The sequence below is a fragment of the Vombatus ursinus genome, unplaced genomic scaffold, assembly GCF_900497805.2.
Source record: "Vombatus ursinus unplaced genomic scaffold, bare-nosed wombat genome assembly UNPS02014821.1, whole genome shotgun sequence".
In the NCBI taxonomy this organism is placed as follows: Eukaryota; Metazoa; Chordata; class Mammalia; order Diprotodontia; family Vombatidae; genus Vombatus; species Vombatus ursinus.
In genome coordinates, this window is record NW_020954599.1 from 11,272,021 (window position 1) to 11,299,859 (window position 27,839).

At 38.9% G+C, this 27,839-nt stretch overlaps 1 protein-coding gene across 1 annotated transcript in view; it reads left to right on the forward strand.

Moving 5' to 3' along the window:
• Positions 1 to 27,839, forward strand: part of ARHGEF38 (Rho guanine nucleotide exchange factor 38) — a 122,088-nt gene that overhangs the window by 5,194 nt on the left and 89,055 nt on the right. Inside the window, exon 2 of the mRNA XM_027837300.1 lies at positions 13,197 to 13,384. Within this exon, the coding sequence (XP_027693101.1) occupies positions 13,197 to 13,384 (188 nt within the window). The remainder of the gene's footprint in view (positions 1 to 13,196; positions 13,385 to 27,839) is intronic.

The following is a 27,839-nucleotide window of genomic DNA, read 5'->3' on the forward strand; positions in this document are numbered from 1 at the left end:
CCCTCAATTTCTTCATCTGTAAAATGGGGAAATAATGCATGTGAGACATAAAAATGAGCAGATGGCATATAGACATGATTTATGAACATTAAGAAGCCCAAGGGAAAGAATGTTGGATTTAGAATCAGCAATCCTGGCTCCGAAATTTGCTACTTCTGTGATTTTTGGCATTTCACTTTTCTTGGGGCCTGTTTCCTTATCTATAAAGTGAAAGACTGAAGTCCTTTCCAATTTTAAGTATATGATTCTACGGTCTTTGATTTAATTCATTGTACAAACATTTATTAATCACCTATGGCCTGGGCACCGAGGAAACAAGAAAAAAAACTCTCCCTGCTTTGATCTAGGGACTTTTACAATAACCCCAGATTTGTAATGTGATCTCTCTTCTCAAATGTTTGTCTTTCTAAGGCTTTTGCCTTGAATTTCATCGTCTCAGGATCATAGATTTAGATCTGGAAGAGTCCAACCTCCCACACCCCATTTTATGGAGAAGGAAACAAAGACTTAGATTAAGTGACTTGCTCAAGGTCATGAAGTTAGTAAGTAGCAGAAATAAGATTCAAACCCAGGTTCTCTGAGTCCAGCCCAATTTCCGTAGCACCTCGTTGCCAACATCCTGTGTTTTCCTGTCAGCAGGGTGATTAATTACAACACTCTCCTATCAGAGGACTGCATCAGCAGCATACTGTATTTTAAAGTAAACATTTCCCTCCCCAGACTCCACCGCACCACCCATTCTTGTGAAATAAAAGGATATGTCAACTTTAGGTTAAGGTTATGGACTCAGCTACCTTGCCATAATGACTTTCCCCTTTGCTCCCCACTTGTTTGACTTCCTAGAAACTGGTCTTCTCATATTTATTGTCAGCCATTTTGATCTGAATGAAGCTTAATGTAAATTGACAAACACCTGAAATCCCTATTCCCCAGCAATAGTGACAATTTATTTGCAGAAGAAAAGAATGGTGTTGCAGACAGGAAACCAAAGTTCATTGTTAAGGAACTGCTGTAATTAGAATCCAGAGAAATCACAACTGAGCAGTTGCTAATTACAAATGAAGCTTAGGAATAAAATGCTGCAAGTGAAAGATTTCATCACAGATGTTTAGAATAATTTATCTTTTTTTTTTTAAATCAAGAAATAAGAAAAAAAGGAAGCTACTTGAGTGAACAAAATAGCAGTGTGTCAACTTGGCTGATGGACATTTGGCAAGTGTGTGTTTCAGAATACCTTGAAAGAATTAACTGATTGTGACAATGAATGAATGAATGAATGAATGAGTGAATGAATGAAAATGTATTAAGTATCCACCATGTGCTAAGTTGCTGGAGATACAAATAGAAAAATAAGACAATTCTGTTCTCAAGGAGCTTTTTTGTTGTTACTCAGTTGTGTCTGACTCTTCTTGACCCCATTTAGGTTTTTCTTGGGCAAAGATACTAGAGTGGTTTGCCATTTCTTTCTCCAGCTCATTTTACAGATGAGATAACTGAGGCAAATAGGGTTAAGTGACTTACCCAGGGTCACTCAGCTAGTAAGTGTTTAAAGTCAGACTTGAACTCAGGAAGACTCAACTTCCTGACTCCATGCCTGGTGATCTATCTGTTTCACCACCTTGGAGGAAGTCTTCTGCAGCATAGAAGGAAAGGACTCATGATCCATTAGGGTGCAGCCACAAAGCAGATAGTGATGCATCTTTGCTAGGGTCAATTCCATTGATACATCGATTTTCATTTCTGATGTTGAGCTGTGTGAAAGATCCAAGAACTTTGGTGGTGAGGTTTTCTTTTTCCTCTGTCTTTAGCTGCTGAGGGAGAGGAAGGAAGGAAGAGGGGTCTACAATACTTGGCAGAGAAAGTTGCCAAGATGTGACTTGGTACCTCAAGGGTTCTTTCCCTTCCTGACTGCTGTGGAGGCTGGACTGGAGGAAGGGTCAGTGGTCTGGAGCCCTCGGGATGTCTTCTCCACGACTATAATCCACCCTCTCTAACCGCAGCCATTACCATTGTTTTTGGGCTCAGGGTCCTGTGCTGTCTCCACCAGGGTCTGAGGGGAGGTGGTGGTCTAACTCAGAGGTGTCAAACTCAAGGCCACAATACTCTCCAGGGATGCCCAAATCAAATTAAAATGCAATTGGGTAACATTTAACAAAATAAATAAAAACTACAAAGGAACACAGAGAGTGTTATTGTGGTTTTCTAAGTCAATAGGAGATCTTTATGTACAGTTTAGTGGTCCCCATTTCTATTTGTCTGACACCACTGGTGTCACTGGTAGCAGTGGTTTGTCTCACCTGACACAGGGCACCCCCTATCTGTCCCTCGGGATGCCTTCATGCTTCCCCCTAGCCTAGTCTGCATGCCCACAAGGTGACAACTGGTCAGTGGTTAGTGAGGATGAATAACTCTTTCTTCACAGAGGTTGTGTCCTTGGACAATGGCCTCAGGGGCCAGGATGGAAGCAGAGGGGAGAGGGGTGCTGCTCCCTTCCTGGACTTTAGGAGCTTGCAGGGATCCACTGTTGGGCAGAACCTGTTTTTCTGCTTCTTATTTCAAGGACACTTGGTCTTATGTGTGAGACCTGACTTGAACAAAGCAAGGTAGCAGCATGAGATAGCTGTTCCCCTATGGCAGGATTCCCATCTCAGCTGGAATGCCAGCAGCTGGGTTATTGCTTCTGGGAGCTGGAGAGATCCTCTGGGACTTTCGACTGCCACTTCCAATACTCCTCGGCAAAATCCGGCCCTTTTCTCACATTTATCCTCATTAGAAAGCCTTGCAATCGAGGTGGAAGAGGAGAGGGGGGAGAGACACACAGAGGCAGAGAGGCAGAGACAGAAGCACAGAGAAAGATAGAGACATACAGAGAAAGAAAGACTCAGAGACAGAGAAGAGAGAAGAGGGAGAAAAAAAGAGGAGAAAAAAACACCAGTGATTTATTTTTATGAAAAATTTATCTTATTTTTATTGATAGTTTTTATTTTGATATCATATTCATTTTTAACATAGCCCTCTTCCTCCCCTACCCAGCAAGCTACCCTTTGTAACAAACATTTTAAGAGAAAGAAGGGGAGGCAAGCAGTATAAGAAAAGTAACCAACAATCATCAAACATTAATTTTTTCTCCTCCTCCCTTCCCCTGTTCATAGAAATAAAAAAATAGAATTACATGACTCTTGTATCATATAAGCAGAGTCAAGCAAACAAAATCCCAATCTGTCATGTTTAAAAATGTGTTTTTTATTCTCCCTACTAGCCCATCATCTCTCTGTCATCGGTGGGCAGCATTCTTCTTTATCAGTTTTTTGATTAGAGACAGACTTTCTGCTCCAAGAGGCATCTGCTTTCTCTGGATTAAGGAGTTCGGTACATAGTCCCTACCTAGACCTGTACATACCATGGAAGAATGCACGTTTTTGTGTGTGGCTCTTTTCTAATGAGCTCACTCGATTACATTACATGACCCTGCTAAAGACAAATTAATTATGATAATCTTCCATTGAGCATCTATCCCAAGAAAGAATTAGTTTTCTCCTCCACCCAATTAAAAAAAAAAAAAACAACCCAAAACCCAAACCAGATCCATGTATTCAGGGATAGAAGTAGCAGCTTGCAAAATATGCGTTTAAAATTCTGTTACCTCAATCAGCATCCAGGCTTTTCATACGGCTATAACAATATTGTTACTATTCTTAAAATATTCAAACACACACTGAATATTTTAAAAATCCAGTGATGATCATTTTTTCTACCATGCTGGGTTTTTTTGCCTACTATGCTTTGAGTATTCTTTTCTCTGGAAAAGTAAAAATATTAAATTAAGATAGAAAACGAGATTATTTTAAATGAAGGATTCCTTTGAACATAGAAGCAATGCTTCTTGAGAAAGTGAAAGTCAGCTTTGGTTGATTGTGCGTTCTTATAGAATGTTGCTAGTTTCTCTTCCTCCCCCATCTATGTGTGTGTGTGTGAGCTAAACAAAAAAAATGGATGTATTTCAGTAGGGAATTTTCTTTTAAATGAGTCATTAAATCAAGCAAGGACTTTGGTTAAGACAAACCTGTCATAAAAGCTTGAGCTAGAAATCTTTCTGCTTTATTCACTTGTGGGGTGCTATTAAAACAGAAAAAAGATCTATGCTAAAACCATAGCTTTTTCTTGGAAAGTCCATTTTATTTAAAAAATACCATTTGTGTACTTGTCTGCCTTACATTATATCTGTGCTTCCGCTATTCTGGTAACCTTGCCTGTCCTCATATGACTCATGTTTCCAATGTTCCATTGTACTGTACATATAAAATATGTTGTTCAATTGTTTTCAGTCATGTCTGACTCTTCGTGGCCTCATTTGGGGTTTTCTTGGCAAAGATATTGGAGTGGTTTGCCATGTCCTTCTCCAGCTCATTTTACAGATGAGGAAACTGAGGCAAACAGGATTAAGAGACTTGCCCAGGGTCACACAGCTAGGAAGTATCTGAGGCCAGATTTGAACTCAGGAAGATCAGTCTTCCTGACTCCAGACCCAGAACTCTATCCACTGTGCCACCTAGTTGCCCATATATAAATTATAGTACATCGCATATACAGGTGTATATGAAGGCAACACAGGGTGGGGGATGGAATACCAGACTAGGAAGGCCTGGACATAAATCTGGACTCTGATACTTACTGACTGTGTGACTCTGGGCAAGTAACTTATCTTTTCTATAAGCCTCAGGAAACTCCCTAGGACTTAACTACTAAGTATTTGTTAACTTAACTGCTGATACTTGTTGCCCTCTCTGGTGGAGGGACTTCCCATCTGGGGAGAGTAAAATGACAACAAAATCACAGATCTTGTATATATTTTTTGCATATACAAAGGTAGACCAAACTAGTTGATTAGAGTCAAATTATCTGCATCAGAGGAAAACCAACTTTATACTCCTTTGTTTTGTCCTGGATCTAAAGAGAGAAAATATTTCCTAGTTTCCTTCAAAACTTGGCTCAAATGTTATATCCTACATGAGGCATTTCTTGATCACTCCCATTTTTAATACTTCCTCACTCCCAAATACCTTGTCATATATTTATGTGTATCGTACATATAATACCTTATGATACCCTGTATTATATATCATATATATCTCATACCTTACTTGATATCATATATACATATATATTCTGTATATACATATACACACATACATATATCTTATGAATACTTCCATCATCTCCCCTGACAAAATGACCTCCTTGAGGCCAGAAACTGTTTTACTTTTGTCTTTTTGTGCCTGACACATGGTAGGTGCTTAATACATGCTTACTGATTAATTACTTAGAAGAGAGTACCACAGAGTATTTATTAAGCACCTACTATGTACCAGACACTGTGCTAAGCACTAGAGATACTAAAAAAAAAGAAGAATATGAAGAAGAAAAAGGCAAAGCACAGTGTTTGCCCTCATGGAGCTTATAATTTAAGAGAGAAAAACGATGCCAAAAAGGGAATTGAAAGGGGGTTTGGAGGTCTGGGTGCTGAGGAAATGATGGAAAAGTCCAGCGGAGTTTGGTCTCATTCTGCCTAAGCCTCCTCTTCATCTTCCCTTTAGACATTCCTCAGGACTGTCCCAGGCCTTCATCCTTGCTTGGCCATTCTCTGTTCCCTGCCTGCTCCCCCCCACCTTCAACTACACGATTTCTACTATGGAAACTCCTCATCCCCTTGTCACATCAGTCGTCCTTCCTGGTCAGGTTCAAACCTTGAATTCTTCCTACCATCTACCTTCTTCCCTCCTACTCACACACTGCTGAATAGAACTAGGGAAGTCACAAAATCACATTGATGTGTCTACTCCAGATTTTTGTCATCTACTCCCACCTGGGCCTCACCACAGCTAGGCACATTGACTATCCCATTCACCTTCCCTTCTCTCCTCAAGCCACCCAGGCGAGCACCTCCTCCTATACTGTCATCTGGGTTCCTTACCTCATACTCTGAGGGGCCATTTACCAAGGGTTCCGATTTCTCCTATTCTACTCTTCTCATGTCCCTCCGACGTCATCTTCCACCATCTCCTCTTTCACTCCGGTCTCTAGTGAAGTGTACTCTTGATCTTCAGGCCTGGAGTCAGGAAGACTGGAGTTCAAATCTGGCCTCTGAAACTTACAAGCTGTGTGACCCTGGGCAGGTCACTTAACCCTGTTTACCTCAGTTTCCTTATCTGTAAAATGACCTGGAGAAAGAAATGGCAAACCGCTCCAATATCTTTGCCAAGAAAATCGCAAATGGGGCCATGAAGAGTCAGATAGGACTGAAATAACTGAACAACAAACACAATGATTCTGGATCTTGTCCTTTCCCATCTCTGCTAACGGATCACCCCTACTGTCATCTCCATTATTTTTGACTGTGATCCTCTAATGCCACACCCAGTACTATTTCCATTGTACTATGCCAATTCCTACTGAATTAAATGAATGATACATTTTTAGCCCTTTCTTCCATTAATGGGTTCCTCCTGGTGTCTCCATTTTGGAGAAGAGCCCAGACCAGCCAACCCCCAGCTGTACTTCTGCATCCCCTAACTCTTTTGTGTGGTGTCTTTCCTCGTTAGAATGCAAGCTCCTTGAGGGCAGGGATTGCCTTCTTTTTCTTATTTGTATTCCCAGTGCTTAGGGAGCTAGGTGGCACAATGGGTAGGATACCTGGCCTGGAGTCAGCAAGACTCATCTTCTTGAGTTCAGATCTGGCCTCAGATACTTCCTAGCTGTGTGACCCTGGGCAAGTCACTTAACCCAGGTTGCCTCAGTTTCCTCATCTGTAAAAAGAGTTAGAGAAGGAAATGGCAAACCACTCCAGTGTCTTTACCAAGAAAACCCCAAATGGGGTCACAAAGAGTCAAACATGATTGAACAACAATGCTTAGCCGTGCCTGGCACCTAATAAATACTTGTAGCCTGGTTGTCTCCTTCTGAAGCAGGAAAGCACTCCTCAGTTAATGTTACCAGGATGAGAGTCTCCTTGTCAAGAGCATTTCCTCTTTCCTTAGCAATCTATTTACTTATTTATTTATTTTTTTACGGTTTCCCCTAAGAAGTGACTTCCCTCCTTATATTTCACAAGACCCTAAAAGGTATTCACGGCTATCCTTTTTCCCAGGGACATGTCCCTGTTTAAGTTGTCAGATGAACATTAATCAGTGTAGATATCATTCTGATAATACTATGGGAGGAGAAATACTATTGTTGTGACACCAAAGAGAACATTTTTATTATACGCATTACCTTGAAATAACATTTTTGTCAGAAGATGTGATGCAGTGTCTATGTGGTGGGAGTGGAATAGAAAGAAGTGGAGCCAGAATGTATTAGTCATGTGGGCTGTATATGATATATTGTCAAATATCCTGTGAGGGAGATACAAGGATATAATTAAATAGGAAGGTCATTCCATCGCGAGCATACATATTCAACACAAAGATATATTCCATTCTTTTGTGTACTGTATTCGTACCTTCTCTCATTTTTCTCAGTTTTTTTTCACCCTTTCTTTACCAAATGATTTTTCAAAAGTAACATAAGAACTTTTTTTTCTATTGGAAATACACATCATACTTACAATGCTTGTTCATTCTCGCTGTTCAGTATTCAGTTGTATTGGATTCCACGTGACCTCATGGACAAAAGCCAATGGGGTTTTCTTGGCAAAGATACTAGAGTGGTTTGCCATTTCCTTCTCCAGTGTACCCCCATTTTTACAGATAAATAACTGAGGCAAATAGGGATTAAGGGATTTGCCCAGGGTCACACAGCTAGTAAGTGTCAAGTGTTTGGTCTGAGACCTGATTTGAACTCAGGTCCTCCTGACTTCAGGGCCGGTGCTCTAGCCACTGAGCCACCTAGCTGTCCCTGGCAGGTGACTTTCTTAAGAATGAACTGGCATGAGGAGCAGCTAAGTGGCACAGTGGATAGAGCACCTGCCCTGAAGTCAGGAGGACCTGAGTTCAAATCCGGCCTCACATCAACACTTGACACTTACTAGCTATGTGACCCTGGGTAAATCACTTAAAGAACTGGTATTAATGGAGATGGCTGAAATGCTACGTATCTCAATCCCACATTATACCCAGAAGAAGGCTATGGTGTTCCTGCCTGAGACTACCGTGCCTTTACCCAGATCCTCGCTCTGGTTCCAGTGTCTTCGTTGCCATAGATTGAGATCCTAGATCCCAAGTCCAGGGGAGAAAAGGTTAAATCCCTATCCATCTTTTCTTAGAGGGAATTGGTGGTATGGTGGCTATAATCCTGGGCCTTGAGTCAAGAAGATCTACATTCCAATCTGGCCTCAGACACTTATTAGCTGTGTGAGCCTAGGCAAGTCAGCCTCAGTTTCCTCATCTGTAAAATGAGGGTAATAGTAGCACCTACTTTCCAGGGTTGTTGTACAGATAAAATGAGTTAATATTTTAAAGTGCTTTGAAAACTTTGAAGTGCTATGTAAAGGCTATTATTATTAGTAATTATGATTATTACAGGTAATCATCATTATTATAATAATGATTATTATTTTCCTGGTCCTAGAGCACAAACTCTCAAACTAGGGAGAGTTCCAGATTTCTGTGCACTGATAGGCTCAACTTGGCAGGAAGTGTCTGGTAGCATTCTCCAGGGATTTGTGTGTGGCCGTGTACTAATTAATATTTTTATTAATAATATAAGAAGCAGCCTTGGCACAGCGGATAGAGAGCAAGCCTCAAAGCTGGGGAATCTGGGTTCAAGTTCCGCTTCTGACATTTAGTGGCTGTACGACCCTGGGTAAGTCACTTCACCTCTTATTTCTCTAGAGAACTCTCTCCTCTCTAAGACTACAAATTGCTGGTCAGGGGCTGCTCTGCATTGGCAGAAAGAGCTTCCTCACCTGGGAGTTCCCTAGACTAATGAAGTCACAGGTCCACCCCTATCTCTATCCGTCTCTGTATCAGTAACATGGACAAAGGTGCCCAGGACGTGCTTATAAAATTTGCAGCTGACACAAAGTAAGTAGTGATACCTAACACACTGAATAATAGAGATAGCATACAAAAAACTTGACAGTTTAAATACAGGGGTGGGAACCTGTGGCCTTGACGTCAGACATGGCCTTCCAGGTCCTTGGGTGCGGCCTTTTGACTTAGTCCAAGTTTTACAGAACAAATTCCTTCTCCAACTCATTTTATCGATGGGGAAACTGAGGCAAATAAGGTGAAGTGACTTGCCCAGGGTCACATGGCTAGTAAATGTCTGAGCCCGGATTTGAACTCTGGAAGAAGTTATCCTGACTCCAGGCCTGGCGCTCTATGCACCATGGCAGCACCCAGTTGCTCATGTACAGTTTAGCGGCCAACATTTCTGTTTGAGTTCGACACCACTGATCTAGCATATATTTAAACTCCGTTCTGTATAATCACTATTTTATCCTGTTTATATATGATATGGACACAGAAGGTCCAAGAAGTTAAAGTGATTTGCCCAGGGTCCCACAGCTAGTCAATGTCAATCTGAACTCAGACTCAAACTGGCCCACAAATCCAACATGCCCTCTGCTTCTCTAGTATAAGGTTTATTCTTATGTAACCCAAATCTGGTTCATGCACAAACCCTATCAGTTTGCTCCATAGGTGCAATTTTCCCATGTGAAGGAACCGGGAAATCCTTTTTGTGGTGATGTCTAAGAGAAATGCCTTGGAAAGACAGCAAAGTATGTGTAGACTTTCTATAACTGGTTCCAGCCAGCTAGCCATGGCAAAGAGGAGAATTCTGGCTTCAGAGACTTTCTTTTTTTCCTTGTTTCTTTTTTTCTTTGTTTCTGTTTCTTTCTTTCTTTCTTTCTTTCTTTCTTTCTTTCTTTCTTTCTTTCTTTCCTTTCTTTCTTTGTTTCTTTCTTTTTTCTTCCTTCCTTCCTTCCTTTCTCTTTCTTTCTTTCCTTCCTTCCTTCCTTCCTTCCTTCTTTCTTTCTTTCTTTTAATAATATTTTATTTTCCCCCCAATTACATCTAAAAACAACTTTTAAAATTCATTTTTTAAAGTTTTGAGTTCAAAATTCTATCCCTTCCTCCCTTCTCTTCCCTGAGGGGGCCATCTCCAGTTGTCCTGGTCTATATCTTGTCACTGGACCCAGATGGCTCTGGAGGAGAAAGTGAGGCTGATGACCTTGTGCATCCCTTCCTCACTTAAACCCAATTCACTTGTAAATCATGGCATCACCTTCCTGTTGTAGATCCTCTTCCAGAAGGACACACAGCAACAACAATCTATGTAAATCACTTTTTTTCTTAAAGGGGCCAAATCTTTCTTTTTTCTACTGAATATTTAAAATCTATTTTCAACATTGCAGAACAGAACAATTTTGAATAGTGCACTTCCCTCACCATGTGTCACCAGTTTTGTGCCGCATAAATACTGACCAAAGCTCTTCCCCAGGCAGTACTCCTAGGGTCTTGGATCCAGCTGTAGGAATTCAATATATGCTCAATTATTCATGATAATGGGGCAGATGGAGAGCAGGGAGAGCTAAAAGTTACAGATGATTCAAAAGTCTCAAAAATTATGTGTATGTCACTTGCTCAGTAGCAAAGTTGAAGCAAAGGAACAGTAAAATAAATGAATAAACAAAAAAAAGAATGAATGAATAAAAAAACCTAGTCATGCAAGTAAAGCAGGAAGGAAAGCAAATCAAAGAGACTGAATGATCTTCTGTATGGAAAAGTCAATATCTGATTAATTGGAGCTTGTTTCAAATTAATTTTCTAATAGCAAGGCCAACCCTAGGCAAAACTGGTCAAAGCTGTTGCCTTCCTTCTGACCTCCCACCCTCTGAGTATCTTCTCCTCACCTTAGATGTCCACTGCTCTCATACTTTATCCCTAGCTGCTCAAGGAACCCTGTAGTGATTGCCCCCTCTCTCCTCCTCAGGCCTGCCCTGTTAGGCAATGCTTCCACTTTAATACCTGCTATGTAGAAGACATTGAGCTAGGCTCTGGGCATACAAAGATAAACATGATATAATCCTTGTCTTCGAGGAGTTTAAATTCTTCTGGGACATGTAAGTTGTATACAGATATATAATCCAAGAAGCACTTATTATGCACCTACTATATGCTATGCTAAGTAACAGATATTCCAAGTCAAAAACCAAAACAGTTCCTGCCCTCAAGGAACTTGCCTTCTACTGGCAGATACCCCACGTACTCAAGGAATTAAAGAGAAGGTGATCTGAGCAAGAAACACTGATCTTTCTGGTTAGAAGTCAAACCTGAGCTGAACTTTGAAAGGAGCTGGAGATCCTAAGAGGCTGAAGGGAGGAAGGAATAAATTCCAAACACAGTCTGTGAAAAGCACAGAAAGAAGACGTGGTCCCACAGAACTGGAGTCACAGCCCCAAGACCAGTTAGGCTGGGAGAGAGTTTTTGAAGGAGAAGATAACGTGGAGGGCCTTGAGTGTCAGGATAAGGTGTCTGTATTTAACCCAGAGGCAACAGAACGTCACTGACTGTTTTTGAGCAGGGGAATGAAATGGCCAGAGATATGTTTTGAGATTATTTTGGTGGCTTTGTGAAGGTTAGCTTGGAGGAGAAAGTGGAAGGGAGAAACTAAAAGCAGCGTGACTGTCTCCTCAAAGTGCTTTCCACAGTGATTTACGTGCATCTGGGAAAACCCTGGATCCTACTTACACGTCTTGAACAATGTCTGGGTTTACAGGTAGAAAGGGAAAAAGATCAGATTTCTCTTTCTTTGGCAGTCAGAGTTAAGTGACTTGCCCAGGGTCACATAGCTAGTAAGTGCCATGTGTCTGAGGCCAGATTTGAACTCAGGTCCTCCTGACTCCAAGGCTGGAGCTTGTGCCACCTAGCTGCCCCATGGCTGCAGATTTCACTCTTGACTTTGACCAGGCAACTCAGAAATGCAAGGTTGGAAAAAAGGCTAAATGAAAGAAAAGAGAGGGATCAACATAAACTCATTACCAGAATAGTGTGGTGGCCTTAGCTCACCTCAAAGGGTCTGGGTTCAAAGCCCACTTTTGACACTCATGGGTGACATTGGGCAACTCACTTAACCTTCAGTACTCCTTAAATCTCTCCTTTCTTTCCTCTACAATTAGAAATCAGTCTGCTTTTTCCAATTTCTCTGAACCTTTGAAGTTTGACTATTGTTCCTAAATTTGGGAGATATGATACAAAGATCATAGGATCATAAGAATCATGGACTTATTTTATAAAAAGAACTCAGAGGTTAATTTCATTCAATATATGTGAAAACTATAGAGGTTAAGTGAACTTTCTTGAGGTCACATGAATATTAAGTGAAAAGGGTAGTTTTGGAAGGTAGATCCTTTAAATCCAAAGCCAGTGCACTTTCTCAAGGAAACACACATTTATTAAACACCAACTATGTGCCAGGCCCTCCACCATGGGCTTTACAAATATTATCTCATTCGATTCTCCCAACAACCCCAGAAGATAGATGCTATGATTATCCTCATTCTACAGTTGAGGAAACAGAAGCAGACAGAGGGTAAGTGACTTGCCCAGAGTCTGAGGCCAGATGCATTTAAGGGTCTAGTTTCTGTACTAGGAAAGCGATGGAATCCATCCCAGACCAGTGGCTGGCAACCTACGGGCCCTCAATAAGTGTAAATTAACTTAAAGAAGCTTTAACAACGTAGTCTGGTTTTTCATTCTATCAATGGGGTATAGGGAACAAACCACCTTAATACCATAGACAAACATGATCTGGAATTTTCAGCTTTGCTAATGAAAGCTGCCCTTAATTTAAAGATAACCAAAGCCAACAAATCAGTAAGAGGTTCTAAAACATAGTTTTCACCTATTGTGGACCCAGCAAGGGAGCAGGTGGGGTGTTCAGAAAGAGAAATAGCCAGGGACTATTTTTAACATAGGCAGGTACTAATGCCTTCACTCCTTGCTTCTTTGTGAAGCTCCCCGTTGTCACCAACAGCCTCCCCCACCCCCCATCCTCCTTCATAGCCCCTCTGTGTCAGGGCCTGGCAAGAATGGCAGTGAATCAGTGTCTAGGAACACATCTGTGAGCTTCCCCAAACTTGTTTCATTGCTATGAATAATCCAGGAGATGCATTGTTAGCAATGAATGGGAAAGATAAAAGGCATCGGAGCCCTCCACAGAAGGTCTTATTGCTACATTTTTTAATTTAACAGAAAAGATGACACCACAAGCTGAGGCCTCGGCACCTGGGCCCACAGCCCAGGATGGACAGCAGCAGATAAGGAGAATGATGGCAAAGAGGTCGAACATTATCAAGGAGCTGATACAGACGGAAAAGGACTATCTCAATGACCTGGAGCTATGCATTAGGGAGGTAGTTCAGCCCCTGAAAAACAAGCAGGTAAAAGGTCTCTTCTTTTGTTGTCATTTTTTCCCCCTCCAGATCCTAAATAGAATCTCTGTCTGAGTGAAAAGGAAGAGCCCAAATGCATCTGGGGAGGTGGGGGTAGGGATGCCCATCCCTGGTTCTCTCGCTTCCCCTAGAGTGTTTGTTTGCACAGGGCTTTGTCCCAAAGGAATAATGCTGACTGTGTAAACCTCAAGTTTCCTGTCTTCAAAGAGCCTTTATTTGGACAATCTGAACTTTTGAAGACTACTGAAAAGGAAATTTTATTTCATCCTCAACCCCCATGCCTTTTCTAATATTTCCCTTCTGGGATTCTGATGAAACTGGTGAGATCATGCAGACAATCGTCTGTGGCATGAGGTCCGGTGGGCATTTGGTACAGTTTGATGACGATCTGTGGAGAGGGCCCTAAAACCGGGGCAGAAGACTCATTTACACAATAACAACAACAACAATAACGAATAATAATAATAATAGCATTTATATAGCACTCTAAGGTTCGCCAAGCACTTTGCAAAATATTATCTTATTTTATTCTCACAACAACTCTGGAAGGTGAGTGCTGTTATTATCATCTTCAGTTTTACAGATGGGGAAATTCAGATTAAGTAAGTCTCCCAGAGTCACACAGCTAGCAGTGTCTGAGGTTGGATTTGAACTCAGTTCTTCCAGATTCCAAGTTCAGTACTCTATACATGTGCCACCTAACTGCTTAATCATTTTTGTTGTTCAGTCGTTTTCAGTCATGTCTAACTCTTTGTGACCCCATTTGGGGTTTTCTTGGCAAAGATACTGGAATGGTTTGCCATTTCCTTCTCTAACCTGAATAATAATAGTTTTATACAGTGCTTTAAGGTTTGTAAAGTGCTCTGGCAGCTAGGCGGCACATTGTATAGAATGTCAGGCCTGGAGTCAGGCTTCCTGAGTTCAAATCTGACCTCAGACACATACTAGTTGTGTGACCCTGGGCAAGTCACTTAACACTGTTTGCTTCAGTTTCCTCATCTGTAAAATGAGCCAGAGAAGGAAATGGCAAACCACTCTGCCAAGAAAATCCCAAATGATGTCACAAAGAGTCAGACATAACTGAACTACATGTGCTATCTCATTTGGTCTTCGCAACTCTGCAAAGTAGATGATATTCTTATCTCTGTTTTACAAATGAAGAAAATGAGGCTGAAAAACAGTTACATTACTTACCCTGGGTCACACAGTTAGTTAGTAAGTATCTGAAAAGGGATTTCTGAAGACTCAGGTCTTCCTGACTTGATGTCCAACACTCCATCTACTATACTACCTAGCTGTATGAGCTCTATTTCCACCAGCAACTTGCTCTGTGACCCTGAGAAAGTCACTAATTTTTTCTTGGCTTCAGTTTCCTCATCTTATAATATAGGAGATTCAGACAATATAAAGGATTTTTCAATGTTTTTGTGTTCAAGCACATTTTTGAATAATGGTGAAGCCTATGGACCCCTTCTTAGAATAATGCTTTTAAATGCATTTTATACATATATATGTATATAACAAAGGAAACCAATTATATTAAAATAGTTATTAAAATATAAAAAATGAACCTTAGCTTAACAATCTCTGGAATAAATGATCTCTAAGGTCCCTTTCAGCAGGAACGGTCAAGAATTGGGAAGAAAAATAATATTTGAGGCTAATTTTAATTTCAGTAGGACTTGAAAATTCAATTAAATTTTAAACACCAACCTGAGAACTATTTAGCCCAAACAATGACTATTTTATTTTATTTGGTGAGGCAAATGGGGTTTAAGTGACTTGCCCAGGGTCACACAGCTAGTAGGTGTCAAGTGTCTGAGGTAGGATTTGAACTTAGGTCCTCCTTACTCCAAGGCTGGAGCTCTATCCACTGCACCACCTAGCTGCCCCAACAATGACAATTTTAGATTGAATTATAGTATAAAGATTTTCTCTCTGGTAAGGCTGGCCCTAAGCTAATTTTGAGTTACAGACAGATCTATCACTACTCCACTATCACTTTTTTGGTCTCTTTCCCATATTTTATTTTATTTTTACTCTTAGATATTTTTCAACAAATCCTGCTTAAAGTAGAGTGTAGGAGGGGGAAGGCATAAAAGGTCCCTGAAAACTGGACATAACAGACAAATTCTGTAGTAGTAGGAGCCCAAGTCACAACCATAATAAAAAACTGTCCTCTGGCTTGATTGCTAGTAATTACCTAAAAATTAATTTCCTTGTGAATTTTTCTTTATTTTGCCAACACAATTAGGGAACCAATGGGATTTTTAAAAGTTTGAGGCTTCATCTAGTACAAAAGTATTAAGTACACAGATCCCTAAGTGTGGTCCAAGTCAGATTAAAATGTAATTAGGAAATATTTAACAAAATAAATTAAAAAATAATAAAACACAGATGATATTACATTATAAAAATAAGTCAATATGCAGCCAGGGATTCCTATATATTGTTTAATGGCCTCCTTTTCTATTTTAGTTGGACACCACTGCTCTAGATCATGTACCTAATTTTTAAGATTACATGAAACTAGGACAGATATATTGGATTTAAGATTTAAGATGCCAAAAGATCTCAGAAGGTTGAAGCTCATAACCTGAAGCTTAATTAGTGAGGAGTGTCAAATCGGGGATAGGGGTTCAAAAAAATCACCTGCCCATGTACAGGATGAGAGACATAAGGCTAGAAAGTTGTTCATTTGAAAAAGACCCTACAGACTGTAGTGGGTTATGAGCTGAATACAAATGAGCAGTGTGAGGCAGACCAAAAAAAAAAAGTGCTAATAGTAGATGAAGAGGTAGCAGGTTATTGTGGAAAGAGCAATGGCTCTAGTCAGAAGATATGGGTTCAATCCCATCTCTGATGCTTACAACTTGGGCACCATTTGGCAAGACACTTAGACTAGCTAGAATCCTGCTAATTCTAGATTTAAGATTCTCAGCTTTATTAATAGAAGCAAGATAAAAATCTTATTTTCTGCTACTCCAGTCTATACCATATTTGGTGTATTTTGCTCTGGGAAGGACATTTTAGAAGAACATTGATGAGATGGAATGCCTCCAGAGAAAAGTAATAAGGAAGATTAGGGCATCTGGAATTCATTTCAGTTCAACAAACATTTATGTCCAAGTACCTAAGTCTTTCACAGTTGACTATCCTTACAATGTTGCTGTTACTGTGTATAATGTTCTCCTGGTTCTGTTCACTTCACTTTGCATCAGTTCATATAAGTCTTCCCAGGGTTTTTTTTTTTTTCATAAAACCAGTTCCTAGTTTTATTTAATAGTTTATTTTTTCTTACTTTTAATTTTACTAATCTCTCTTTTGATTTTCAAGGTTTTCATTTTGGTGTTTAATTGAAGGGTTTTTTTTTTACTTGTTCTTTATCTGTTGTTTTTTTTTTTTCAGTTGCATGCCCAATTCATTGATCTGTTCTTTCTCTATTTTATTGATATAAGTGTTTAGAGATATAAAATTTCCCATAAGTACTGCTTTGGTTACATCCCACAAATTTTGGTATGTTGTCTCATTGTTGTCATTCTCTTTAATGAAATTATTTATTGTTTTTATGATTTGTTCTTTGACCCACTCATTCTTTAGGGTTAGGTTATTTAGTTTCCAATTAATTTTTAATCTGTGCTTTCATAGTCCTTTTATGGCTGCAATTTTTATTGTATTATGGTGTGAAAAGGGTATATTTAATATTTCTGCTTTTCTGCATCTGATTGTGAGATTATATGCCATGATACATGGTCAGTCTTTGTAAAGATGCCATGTACAGCTAAGAAAAAGATATATTCCTTTCAATTTCCATTAAATTTTTTTCCAGAAGTCTATCATATCTAACTTTTCTAATCTAACCATCTCCTTAACTTTTTTATCATTTATTTTATGGCTAGATTTGTCTACTTCTGAGAGAGTGAGATTGAGGTGCTTCACTAGTATAGTTTTACTATTTCCTCCTATAATTCATTTAACATTTCCTTTAAGAATTTGGGTACTATGCCATTTGGCGGATATGTTTCATACTGATATTACTTCATTGTCCATGGTACCTTTTAGCAAGATGTAGTTTCCGTTCTTATCTCTTCTAATTAGTTCTATTTTTGATTTTGCTTTGTCTGAGATCATGATTGCTGTCCCTGCCTTTTTTATAATTTCAGCTGAAGCACAATAGATTTAGCTCTAGCCCCTTATTTTAACTCTGTGTGTGTTTCTCTGTTCCAAGTATGTTTCTTGTAAACAATATATTGTTGGATTCTGGTTTTTAATGCATTCTGTTATCCACTTCCATTTTATGAATGAATTCATCCCATTCACATCCAAAATTATGATTACTAATTGTGCATTTCTCTCCATCCTATTTTCTTCTATTTATCTTTCTCTCTTTTTTTCCTGTCCCTTCTTTAAAGTCTGTTTGCTTCTGACCGATACCTCTTTTTATCTGCCCTCCCTTTCTCAGCCTCACCCCTCTTGTCTTATTTCTTTCCCCTCTACTTCCATGTTGGCTAAGTTAGATTTCTATACTCAATTGAGTATAGAACATATATATATTTTGTATATATATATATGTAATATATGTATGTATATATGTGTGTATATGTATATATATGTAATATATATATATTGAGTATAGAACATATATATATTTTGTATATATATATGTAATATATGTATGTATATATGTGTGTATATATGTATACATACATATATACATATATGTGTGTATTATATATATGTAATATATATATATATATTGAGTATAGAACATATATACATTTTCCCCTCTTTGAACCAATTTAGATGAGAGTTAGGTTCAGTGTCATCTCTTGCCTCATTTTCCTGTCTACTGTAAAAACCCTTTCTTGGCCCCCTCTTTTATCATCCCAACATAATCAATTCACTCCTATGCCCTCTATGTAGAATCCTTCTAACTGCCCTAATAATGATAAAATTCAGGGCAGCTAGGTGGTGCAGTGGATAGAGCACTGGCCCTGAAGTCAGGAGGACCTGAGTTCAAATCTGGCCTCAGACCAAACACTTGACACTTACTAGCTGTGTGACCCTGGGCAAGTCACTTAACCTCAATTGCCTTAAAAAAAATGATAAAATTCTTAGAAGTTACATGTATCATCTTCCCACATAGAAATATAAATAGTTTAGCCTTAGAAGTTCCCTTATGACTTCTCTTTCATGTTTACCTTTTTTATGCTTCTCTTGAGTCTTGTATTTGGAAATCAAAATTTCTATTCAGCTCTGGTCTTTTCATCAGGAATGGTTGAAAATCCTGTGCTTCATTAAATATCCATTTTTCCCCTTGAAGAATTATACTCAGTTTTGCTTCTTATCACTGCAGGTCTTCAAACAGAAGTTCAGTTTTTTGTAGGTATTGTAGAGGGGATTCATGTCTTGAGTAAGGGTTGTACTAAGTGAGCTCCTGGATCCCTCCCAAATTTGGATCCTTTGTGAAACCACAGAAAGTATGAGCACTTGTGTGTATGTGTGTGAGCGGAGCCTGAATGGGGGAGAAGGAAGGTGAAATTTGAATGAGCAAATGAATGAGTGACAAATGATTGGATCACTATGGTATGCTACGTGTTTGATTTCACAAAGACCTTAATTTCCTGCTCCCTCCACAAATACCTTGTCAAAGCTACAAAAAGTAGCCCCTGTATTTCACTAATAGAGCAGTTATTTATGCTTCATATTGCAAGATAACAAAAGCTGTTCACAGCTTTCAATATTGAGTCCTTCTTGGAGACAGCAGACTTTGGACATATGAGATCTATTCCTATCTGTGGAGGATGGTTGTTGAATAGTCTTGTATCATTCAAATTTCCTTTCCTTTCCTTTCAAAGTTTTTTTCTCCTAGTCTCTTGCAGGTTTATTGTTTATTACTGAAATTGTTCAATTTAACAACCACGTATCTTGGAGTTTGCAGCATAAGGTTTTGTTTGTTTGTTTGTTTTTGCTTTTTTGCTTTGTTTTGTTTTTGTGCGGAGGTGACCTGTGGATTCTTTCAATTAGCACCTTCTTTTCTGTGTTCAAAAGTTCTGGATAAGTGAGATTCAGACAAAGTTAAGGACATCCTCTGTGTTATTGACATTGACAGTGAGAACAAAGGGAAATCTTGACAGATTATCTGGCTTGTGTTTGAAAGTGATTACACATACAAGGGGGAAGGCAACAAAAGAGCCTGATGGAATTTTCAAGCTGATTCTGATCTTGTCCCTGACCCTGACCATAAGCTTTTTCTTATGAAGAGAAAATGTAAGACTCTGCGTTGCCGTGTTTGTTTAGTAGATATTTAACTCTGCAATATAAGCGGAGTATAATAATGCTGAATAGTTAGTGCCTTATATTCAGAACAATATGTATAATATTGTGTTTATGATGTTGTCCTTATTATTGAAAGTAAAAAAGTTATCTACAAATTTTAATTAATGGGAGCAAAAACAAAATTATCTTTCAAATAAGGAATCTAATAAATGAAAAAAAATTTAAACACTACACAAGTGCTAAAACTAAATGCATTATCATTTTCTTCCTATATTTCTTTCTAAAAATAAATTACAATGATATCTTTTGTTTTTACATTGCCTAATTTCCCCCCTGCATCCCTCCCTTTCCCCACTCTCAGAGAGCCCTACTGCTGCTCATAACCTTCCAGCTCAAGTAGACTACCAGCCTCATCCTTCCCAGTAATAAGAAGTGCAGGCATGTAAGAACTGAAAAGATGAAGAAGAGAATAAAATAATCAAAACCAATGCTTATTTTTTTAAAAATCTGGAAATATGCACATCACTTCTTATCTGGGGACCTCCTACCTCTTCAAAGGAATGGAAGGAGATATCTTCTTATGCCTCTTCTTTGGGACTAGGCTATTTTTTGTAATTTTGCATCACTATGCACTGTCATTTTCCTTTTTAAAAAATTAATATATTTTATTTTTACAATTATATGTAAAGACAATTTTCAAAATTCATTTTTTGAAAGATTTTGAGTTCTAAATTTTTCTCCCTCCCCTCTCCCCTCCCCAAGACAGCAAGCAACCTGATATAGGTTATATTTGTGCAATAATGTAAAATATTTCCCCATTAGTCATGTTGTGAAAGAAGAAACAGAACAAAAGGGAGAAAAAAAAACACCAAAAAAAGTAAAAAAAAAAAATAGTATGCTTCAATGTGCATTCAGACTCCATCAGTTCTTTGGATGTGGAGAGCATTTTCCATCATGAGTCTTTTGGAATTACCTTGGATCATTGTATTGCTGAGAAGAGCTAAGTCAATCATAGTTGATCATTGCACAGTGTTACTGTTACTGTGTACAGTGTTCTCCTAGTTCTGCTCACTTTACTCAGCATCAGTTCATGTAAGTCTTTCTAGGTTTTTTCTGAAATCCACCTGCTCATCGTTTCTTATAGCACAATAGTACTCCATTACATTCATATTCTACAACTTGCTCAGCCATTCCCCAATTGATGGACATTCCCTCAATTTCCAATTCTTTGCTACCGCAAAAGAGCTGTCATAAATATTTTTGTACATATGGGTACTTTCCCCTTTTTTATGATCTCTTTGAGATACAGACCTGGTAGTAGTATAGTTGGATCACAGGGTGTGCACAGTTTGATTGCCCTTTGGGCATAGTTCCAAATTCCTTTCCAGAAGGGTTGGATCAGTTCACAACTACATCAACAATGCATTAGGGTCCCAATTTTCCTACGTCTTCTCCAACATTTGTCGTTTTCCTTTTTTGTCACATTAGCTAATCTGATAGGTGTGAGGGGTTCCTCAAAGTTGTTTTAATTTGCGTTTCTCTAATCAACAGTGATTTAGAGCATTTTTTCATATGACCATAGATAGCTTCAATTTCATCATTTTCATGGTCATTTTCAATCACAAATAGAAGAATGTTATGAAAAATTAAACTTATGTTTCTCTATTTATTTCTTACATAGGTCCAGATCATGATGGGCAGAGTATTCAAGTATCTGAGAAAGATAATTTTATGGTCCTTCTGGATAACTGAATATTATTCGATTTAATTCAACAAATATTTCTTTTTTTTTTTTTGGTGAGGCAATTGGGTTTAAGTGACTTACCCAAAGTCACACAGCTAGTAAGTGTCAAGTGTCTAAGGTTGGATTTGAACTCAGGTCCTCCTGACTCCAAGGCCAGAGCTCTATTCACTGAGACACCTAACTGCCCCCCTCAACAAATATTTCTTGAAATTTAATTCGAAAAATATTTCTTAAGTGTCAACTAAGGGCAGAACCCTACCTGAATTGCTAAAAGGTTTAGATAAAATATGGTGCTTGCCTTGATGAAGCTTACAGGTAGGAGAAGAATAAGATATAGGCATATTTAAGTATATTGATTGTGTTCTCATGGAACCCACATCTGAATGATCTACTTGGAAAATAAATTTGATGTGGACAATGTACATACAGGGGCTACAGTTAAGCCTTCCACAATCCCCAGTGGGAGTAATTACCTTTCCTAGGGAGAATTTTTTGAGCATTTATCAATCAATCAACAAGCAATATTTATGGCTATGGTGTGTGCTATGTTCCGTGTTGAGAATACAAATACTAAAGGGAAGCAATTCCTACCCTCAAGGGGTTTACATTCTACTGAAAGCATACAACACCAAAGCATTTGTTTCACAAAGTGTCACACTATGCTTGTGGACCCTATGAAGACATATAGACTAGATTATATTACATTTAGCTGGATCTGGAAAAGATTGAATGGCCAGACCCAAAGAACAATTATTAGCAGATCAATGCCAATTTGGAAGGAAATCTTTTGTGAATTGCACAAGGCCTTTGCTACACAAAATTTTATTGATGGCTTGGGTAAAAGCATCAATGCCATATTTGCCAAATTTAAAGGTTGAAAAAACCTGGGAGGAATGGCTAACATGATGGCTGACAAGAGTATTGTCATTAACAGTACTCAAGATACTCATGGTACTGTTCTTGTGGTATTCATATACTAATTATCTAGGCCTGGAAAATCATTTTGGTAAGGTTCTAATCAAACTTGGGATTGCATAGCTACCCAACAATTCATTCACACTAAAATGGAGAAGACCATAGTGTTAATGGCTCAATTATGTGGCATAGCCAATAGAGGCCAGGCCTGGAGACAGGAAGACTAATCTTCCTGAGTTCAAATCTGGCCTCAGACACTTCCTAGCTGTGTGACCCTGAGCAAGTCACTTAACCCTGTTTTCCTCAGTTTTCTCATCTGTAAAATGAGTTAAAGAAGGAAATGGCAAACCACTCCAGTTTCTTTGCCAAGAAAACTCTAAATGGGGTCATGGAAAGTCAGACATAACTGAAAAATGCCTCAAAAACAACAATCTTACTATAATCTGGCATGACAATGAAAATGTTAATGTTGTCTTTTACTGCACTGGTCCAGAAAGAGGGAAGAAATGACAGTCTTGCTGTATCCTTCCTAATTTGACCACTTGCAGAGTTTATATTTGGGAGGCAGCGGATTTTCCATCCCCAGAGACCTCCTGTGTCCACGTGATACACAACAATCAGTGAGGGTAGGAGTTGTCAAGGTAGATTTCAGCTAGATGCCATTTAAACCTTCCTAAACAGAAAGGACCACCACATCGTTAGAGGATGCCCATGACTCTTAGTTGGGGGAGGTGTAGAGGGGATTTCTTTTCATGAGGCTCCTTCTAGCTCTAATATTCAGTGATTCTGTGACTTTGTACCTAAAACATCTTCTTCACCTTTAACTCACCAATTTCCCTTGTATAACTTGTCCTGCTCCTGAAATCCTGCTTCCCCTATTCCTATTTTCTAACCTAAGAAAGCAGGCTATACTGACTTTCCATGAATTATAGTTCAAATTAATGTATCCATTTTACCACCTTAAAAAAAATCTTTTCAGGATGAATATATTGATGGATGACTGTAATCCCAGTTACCAACAAGGCGGAGGTGGGCAGATTGCTTGAGTTTGGGAGTACTGAACTGCAGTGGGTGAAGCCATAGCTCATTAATATGGTGGGGAATGGATATGAGCTCACCTAAGGAGACCTTTAATGAGCAATGAATCCACCCAGGCTAGAAACAGAGAAGGTCAAAACGTCTATGCTTACTGGAGTGGAACAAGGCCCATAAGTAGCCCCTGTACATCAAACTTAAGCAAGATAGAGATACAGTCTTTAATAAACCAACAAAAAACCTCAACCTTCTCGTTTTCATAAAGTTTTGTTAGTTCAAGAAAGTCTCTACAAGTTGGAGAAGAATTCCATTGGGAAATGTTAAACGTTAAAAGTAAACCATTGTTGCTGTTCAGTTGTGTCCTACTCTTTGTGACCCCTATTATGGGTTTTCTTGGCAAAGATACTGCAGTGGTTTGCCATTTCCTCTTCCGGCTCACTTTATAGATTAGAAAACTGAGGCAAACAGGGTGAAGTGACTTGCCCAGGGTCACACAGTTAGTAATTATCTGAGGCCAGATTTGAATTCAGGAAGATGAATCTTGCTGACTCAAGGCCTTGCACTCCAGCACCTAGCGGCCCAAAAAGCAAACCATACAGGAGTAAATTGTACTACCAACTATGAGGCTACAATGGCAGCTGGGTGGCACAGTGGTTAGAGCACTGGACCTGGAGTCAGGAAAATCTGAGTTCATTTTCACCCTCAGACACTTACTAGCTATGTGACCCTGGGCAAGTCACTTAACCTCTATTTGTCTCAGTTTCCTCATCTGTAAAATGGGGATAATAATAGCACCTATCTCTGAGGATTGTTCTAAAGATCAAATGAGACATGCTTAACAAGGTGCTTGGCACACTTGCTGTCATTGTTCAGTCATGCCCAGCTCTTCGTGACCCAGTGGACCATACTGTCCATAGGGTTTTCTTGAGGAAGATACTAGAGTGGTTTGCCATTTCCCTCTCCAGTGAATTAAAGCAAACAGAGGTCGAGTGACTTGCCTAGGGTCACAAGCTAGTAAATGTCTGAGGCTGAATTTGAACTCAGGTCTTCCCGACTCCAGGCCTAGCACTCTATCCACCTAGCTGCCTCTTAGCTTGGTATCTAGATGCTATATATAGTTACTATTATTAATAATAATATATGTGCATACCTATGTACATATATATTTGACGTTTAATTTTGTAAATTCTGAGCTTAGTAAAGTTAAGTTAATGGACATTTCCATGTACATAGTATCACAGAAGTAGAGACTGTATGATGTTCATATATGAGAGTTAGCAGACTTCCCTCTGAGCTGGTTCTTCCCAGTACTACTTAGGAGAGGTCCTGCCACTGTGTGTGGCTCTTTGGAAAGATGGGCTTTGCTGTCGTATTGGATTCAAATTGAGTCGGGCATAGAAGCCATGATACATTGGTATTCTGGTATATGAAATACCCTTTTATGGAATTGAAATCTCTTCTCCTAACCTGCTCAGTAAACCCAAGATCAAGAAAGATGAGGTGTTTTTTTTTAATCCTCATATTATGGTTTTGTGATTGAAACTGTCCCCCTTGTTGATACATTTACAAGCACATGAAAGGTTTCCTTCAGTGAGAAGTCTCCTGCTTCCTTTAATTCTGATAATCTATAGTCCAAATCAAAACCTACTGGGTCTAGTGAGGAGGAAAATGAGAATATTTCCCATCTCAGTGCAGGGACGGTACTGCCTGGAATTTAAAGAGAGTAAGATGCCACTCAGATCTGTCTTAATATCTAAGACAATGAATTCATTTCATCTGTGGAAGGGGATCTCATGCTCCTTACCTCTCTTCTCAGGACTTACTGGTTTAAATGAGAGCTATTGGTTGTTTTTCCTTGTGAAAGTGCCATGTCTCAGTGTGAATGCCTGTAACAATTATGTCAGGGCTATAAACATTTTTAATGTCCTCCCCCCATGACACGGGCCATGTTAAGCCTAGCATCAATTGTCATCAACACAGATTTGCTTAGGCACACAAACTCCAGGTCCAACGGAAATGATTCCAACCCAGAAAGAAGTCATAGACTGGGGTCGTCAGAACTAAACTAATTAATCAATCTATCAGATAGTTAGGTGGCCTAGTGGCTCAAGCACCAAACTTGGAGTTAGGAATATCTAAGTTCAAATTCTGTCTCAGACATTTACTAGCTGTGTGACCCTGGGCAAGTCACTTAACCTCTATTCGCCTTAATCCCCCGGAAAAAGGAATGGCAAACCACTCCATTATTTTTGCCGAGAAAACCCCAAACGGTGTCACAAAGAGTCAGACAAGACTGACGTGAAGGAACAGAAACAAGTTGTAGGCAAATTAAGGGAAAGAAGACTTTGCATATTGTACACATGATAAAATGACCAACACTACCAGGGAGTAAAGGCTAAGTGCCAGATAAACAGTACATACAATCAGCTTGGAGTTTTGAGGAATGAATGAAAAAAACATTTATAAAACATTTACTTTGTGCAAAGCATTGTTCTAATTGCTGGGTATATGAATAGAAAAGGAAGATACTCCATATTCACATGTTCTAATGAGGGAGACAAGACATCTGGAAAGTTTCAGCTGCAAGTCAGATGGAAAAGTCTTATGGTTCCTGGGGTGCAGGGTCAAAGAAAACGTTAATGCATTTTTAATGTCATTTCCACTGATAAAATCCTATCAATTTCTGAGGTTGAACCGTTTGACAGCGCCAAGGATATTGGTATCAAATATTTCCTATTAGAAGGAAAGGTGGGATCCTGAGAGAAAAGAGTCGAGATTTATGTTAGACCTAAATATCTGTGAGGCAAAGAGCTATGTTAAGCTCTTTGAGAGACACAAATAAATCTGGCACAGTGGGTAAAGCACTGGGGCTGGAGTCGAGAAGTACTGAGTTCAAATTTGGCCTCTTGGGTACTTACTTGCTGTGTGAGCCTGGGTAAGTCACTCGACTTCAGATTGCCTTGGCTTCCTCATCGGCAAAATGGGGATAATAGCACCTACTTCTCAGGGTGGTTGTGAAGATCAAATGAGACAATTATATATAAAGAGCTTATCACAGTGCCTGGCACATAATAAGTGCTATATAAATGTTAGCTATTATTATTTTTATTGAATATGGGGTGTCCCAAAAGTCTTAGTGCAATTAACTTTAAGTTGTCATAGCTTAAAATTGCACTGAGACTCTTGGAATGTCTGTATAATAATAATAATAACAACTCATTTTTATAGTTTGCATCGTGATTTCTTGAGAGCAGCCCTGTGAGGTAGGTAGTAATATTGTTGAGGAAACAGCCTCATTGAGGGTGAATAACTTGCCTGAGGTCATATGGATAATATAAGAGAGACCATCTTTGCCTTCAAAAGATAAATTCAGTTTCCTCATTTGAAATAGCTAGGGTGGCAGATTGGCTAGAGTGCTGGAATTGAAGACAGGGAGATCTGGGTTCAAATCTCCCTCAAACATTTCTATGCTGTATGACTGTATGTGAAAGGCTCTGTTCCATGTTGTTGTTTTAATTTGCAAAATGGGGTAATAATAGTACCTGTCTCACACAATTGTGAAAATCAAATGAGAATATGCATATACATATATGTTTGTGTGTGTGTGTGTGTATGTATAGTGCTTTGCAAGCTTTAAAATCCTAAGTAAGTATTAGGTATCATTATATTATTATTAGTGTAATGATGGGATTGGGTTAGGTTGGATGAATTAGAAGGTTTCTTTCAGCGGTGATTCTGCTGTTCTTTATAAAAAGCCAAATAACAATCAAAGATTTAAATGGTAGTTCAAGACCACAGAAAAAGAGGTAATAAAATGCATACTATGATTAATTGTTGGGCAGAAATTCATTCTGATAGCAGTTAAGAAGGCAGGGATTACCATAGAGTGAGCAGATTTGAGTTAGGCCTTGAAAAAAAGGGAAGATTGGAAAAAACAAAAGTCTGGGGGCAGGGAGATGGTAGGAGGGTCCAGTGAGTGGAAGGGTCTCAAGTTTTAATACACAGAATAGATACTACATGCTTCTCCAGCCTAGGGTAGATACGGGTAAATAGAGGAAATGGTTGAACAAAATGCAATAATCTGTAAATCATGGAGGAAATAGCCGGTCTGTCAAAATACACTCGTACATGTACATTCTGTCTCCCTGTGTGAAGTTTAAAAAGTTTGAAAGGCCTAATTTATGGGGGAGACACTATGCGTATAAAGAGCTACATGCAAGATACATACAGATGAGAGAAATTGTTATTAATAATGAATGATTTGGGGACATCCAGAGTTCCCCCTTTTTCTATAGTCCTCATTTGAAAGTTCAGTCTCTTGAAGGACATTACCGATAATGAATTATTAATTATTTTATTAATTATTATTATTAATTATTTTATTAATAATGTTACCATTTTATTAATAAAAGAGGTCAGTGGCACTCTTGAATGCCAAAGATCCATCATGGCAGTGGGCTCACAGTTTAT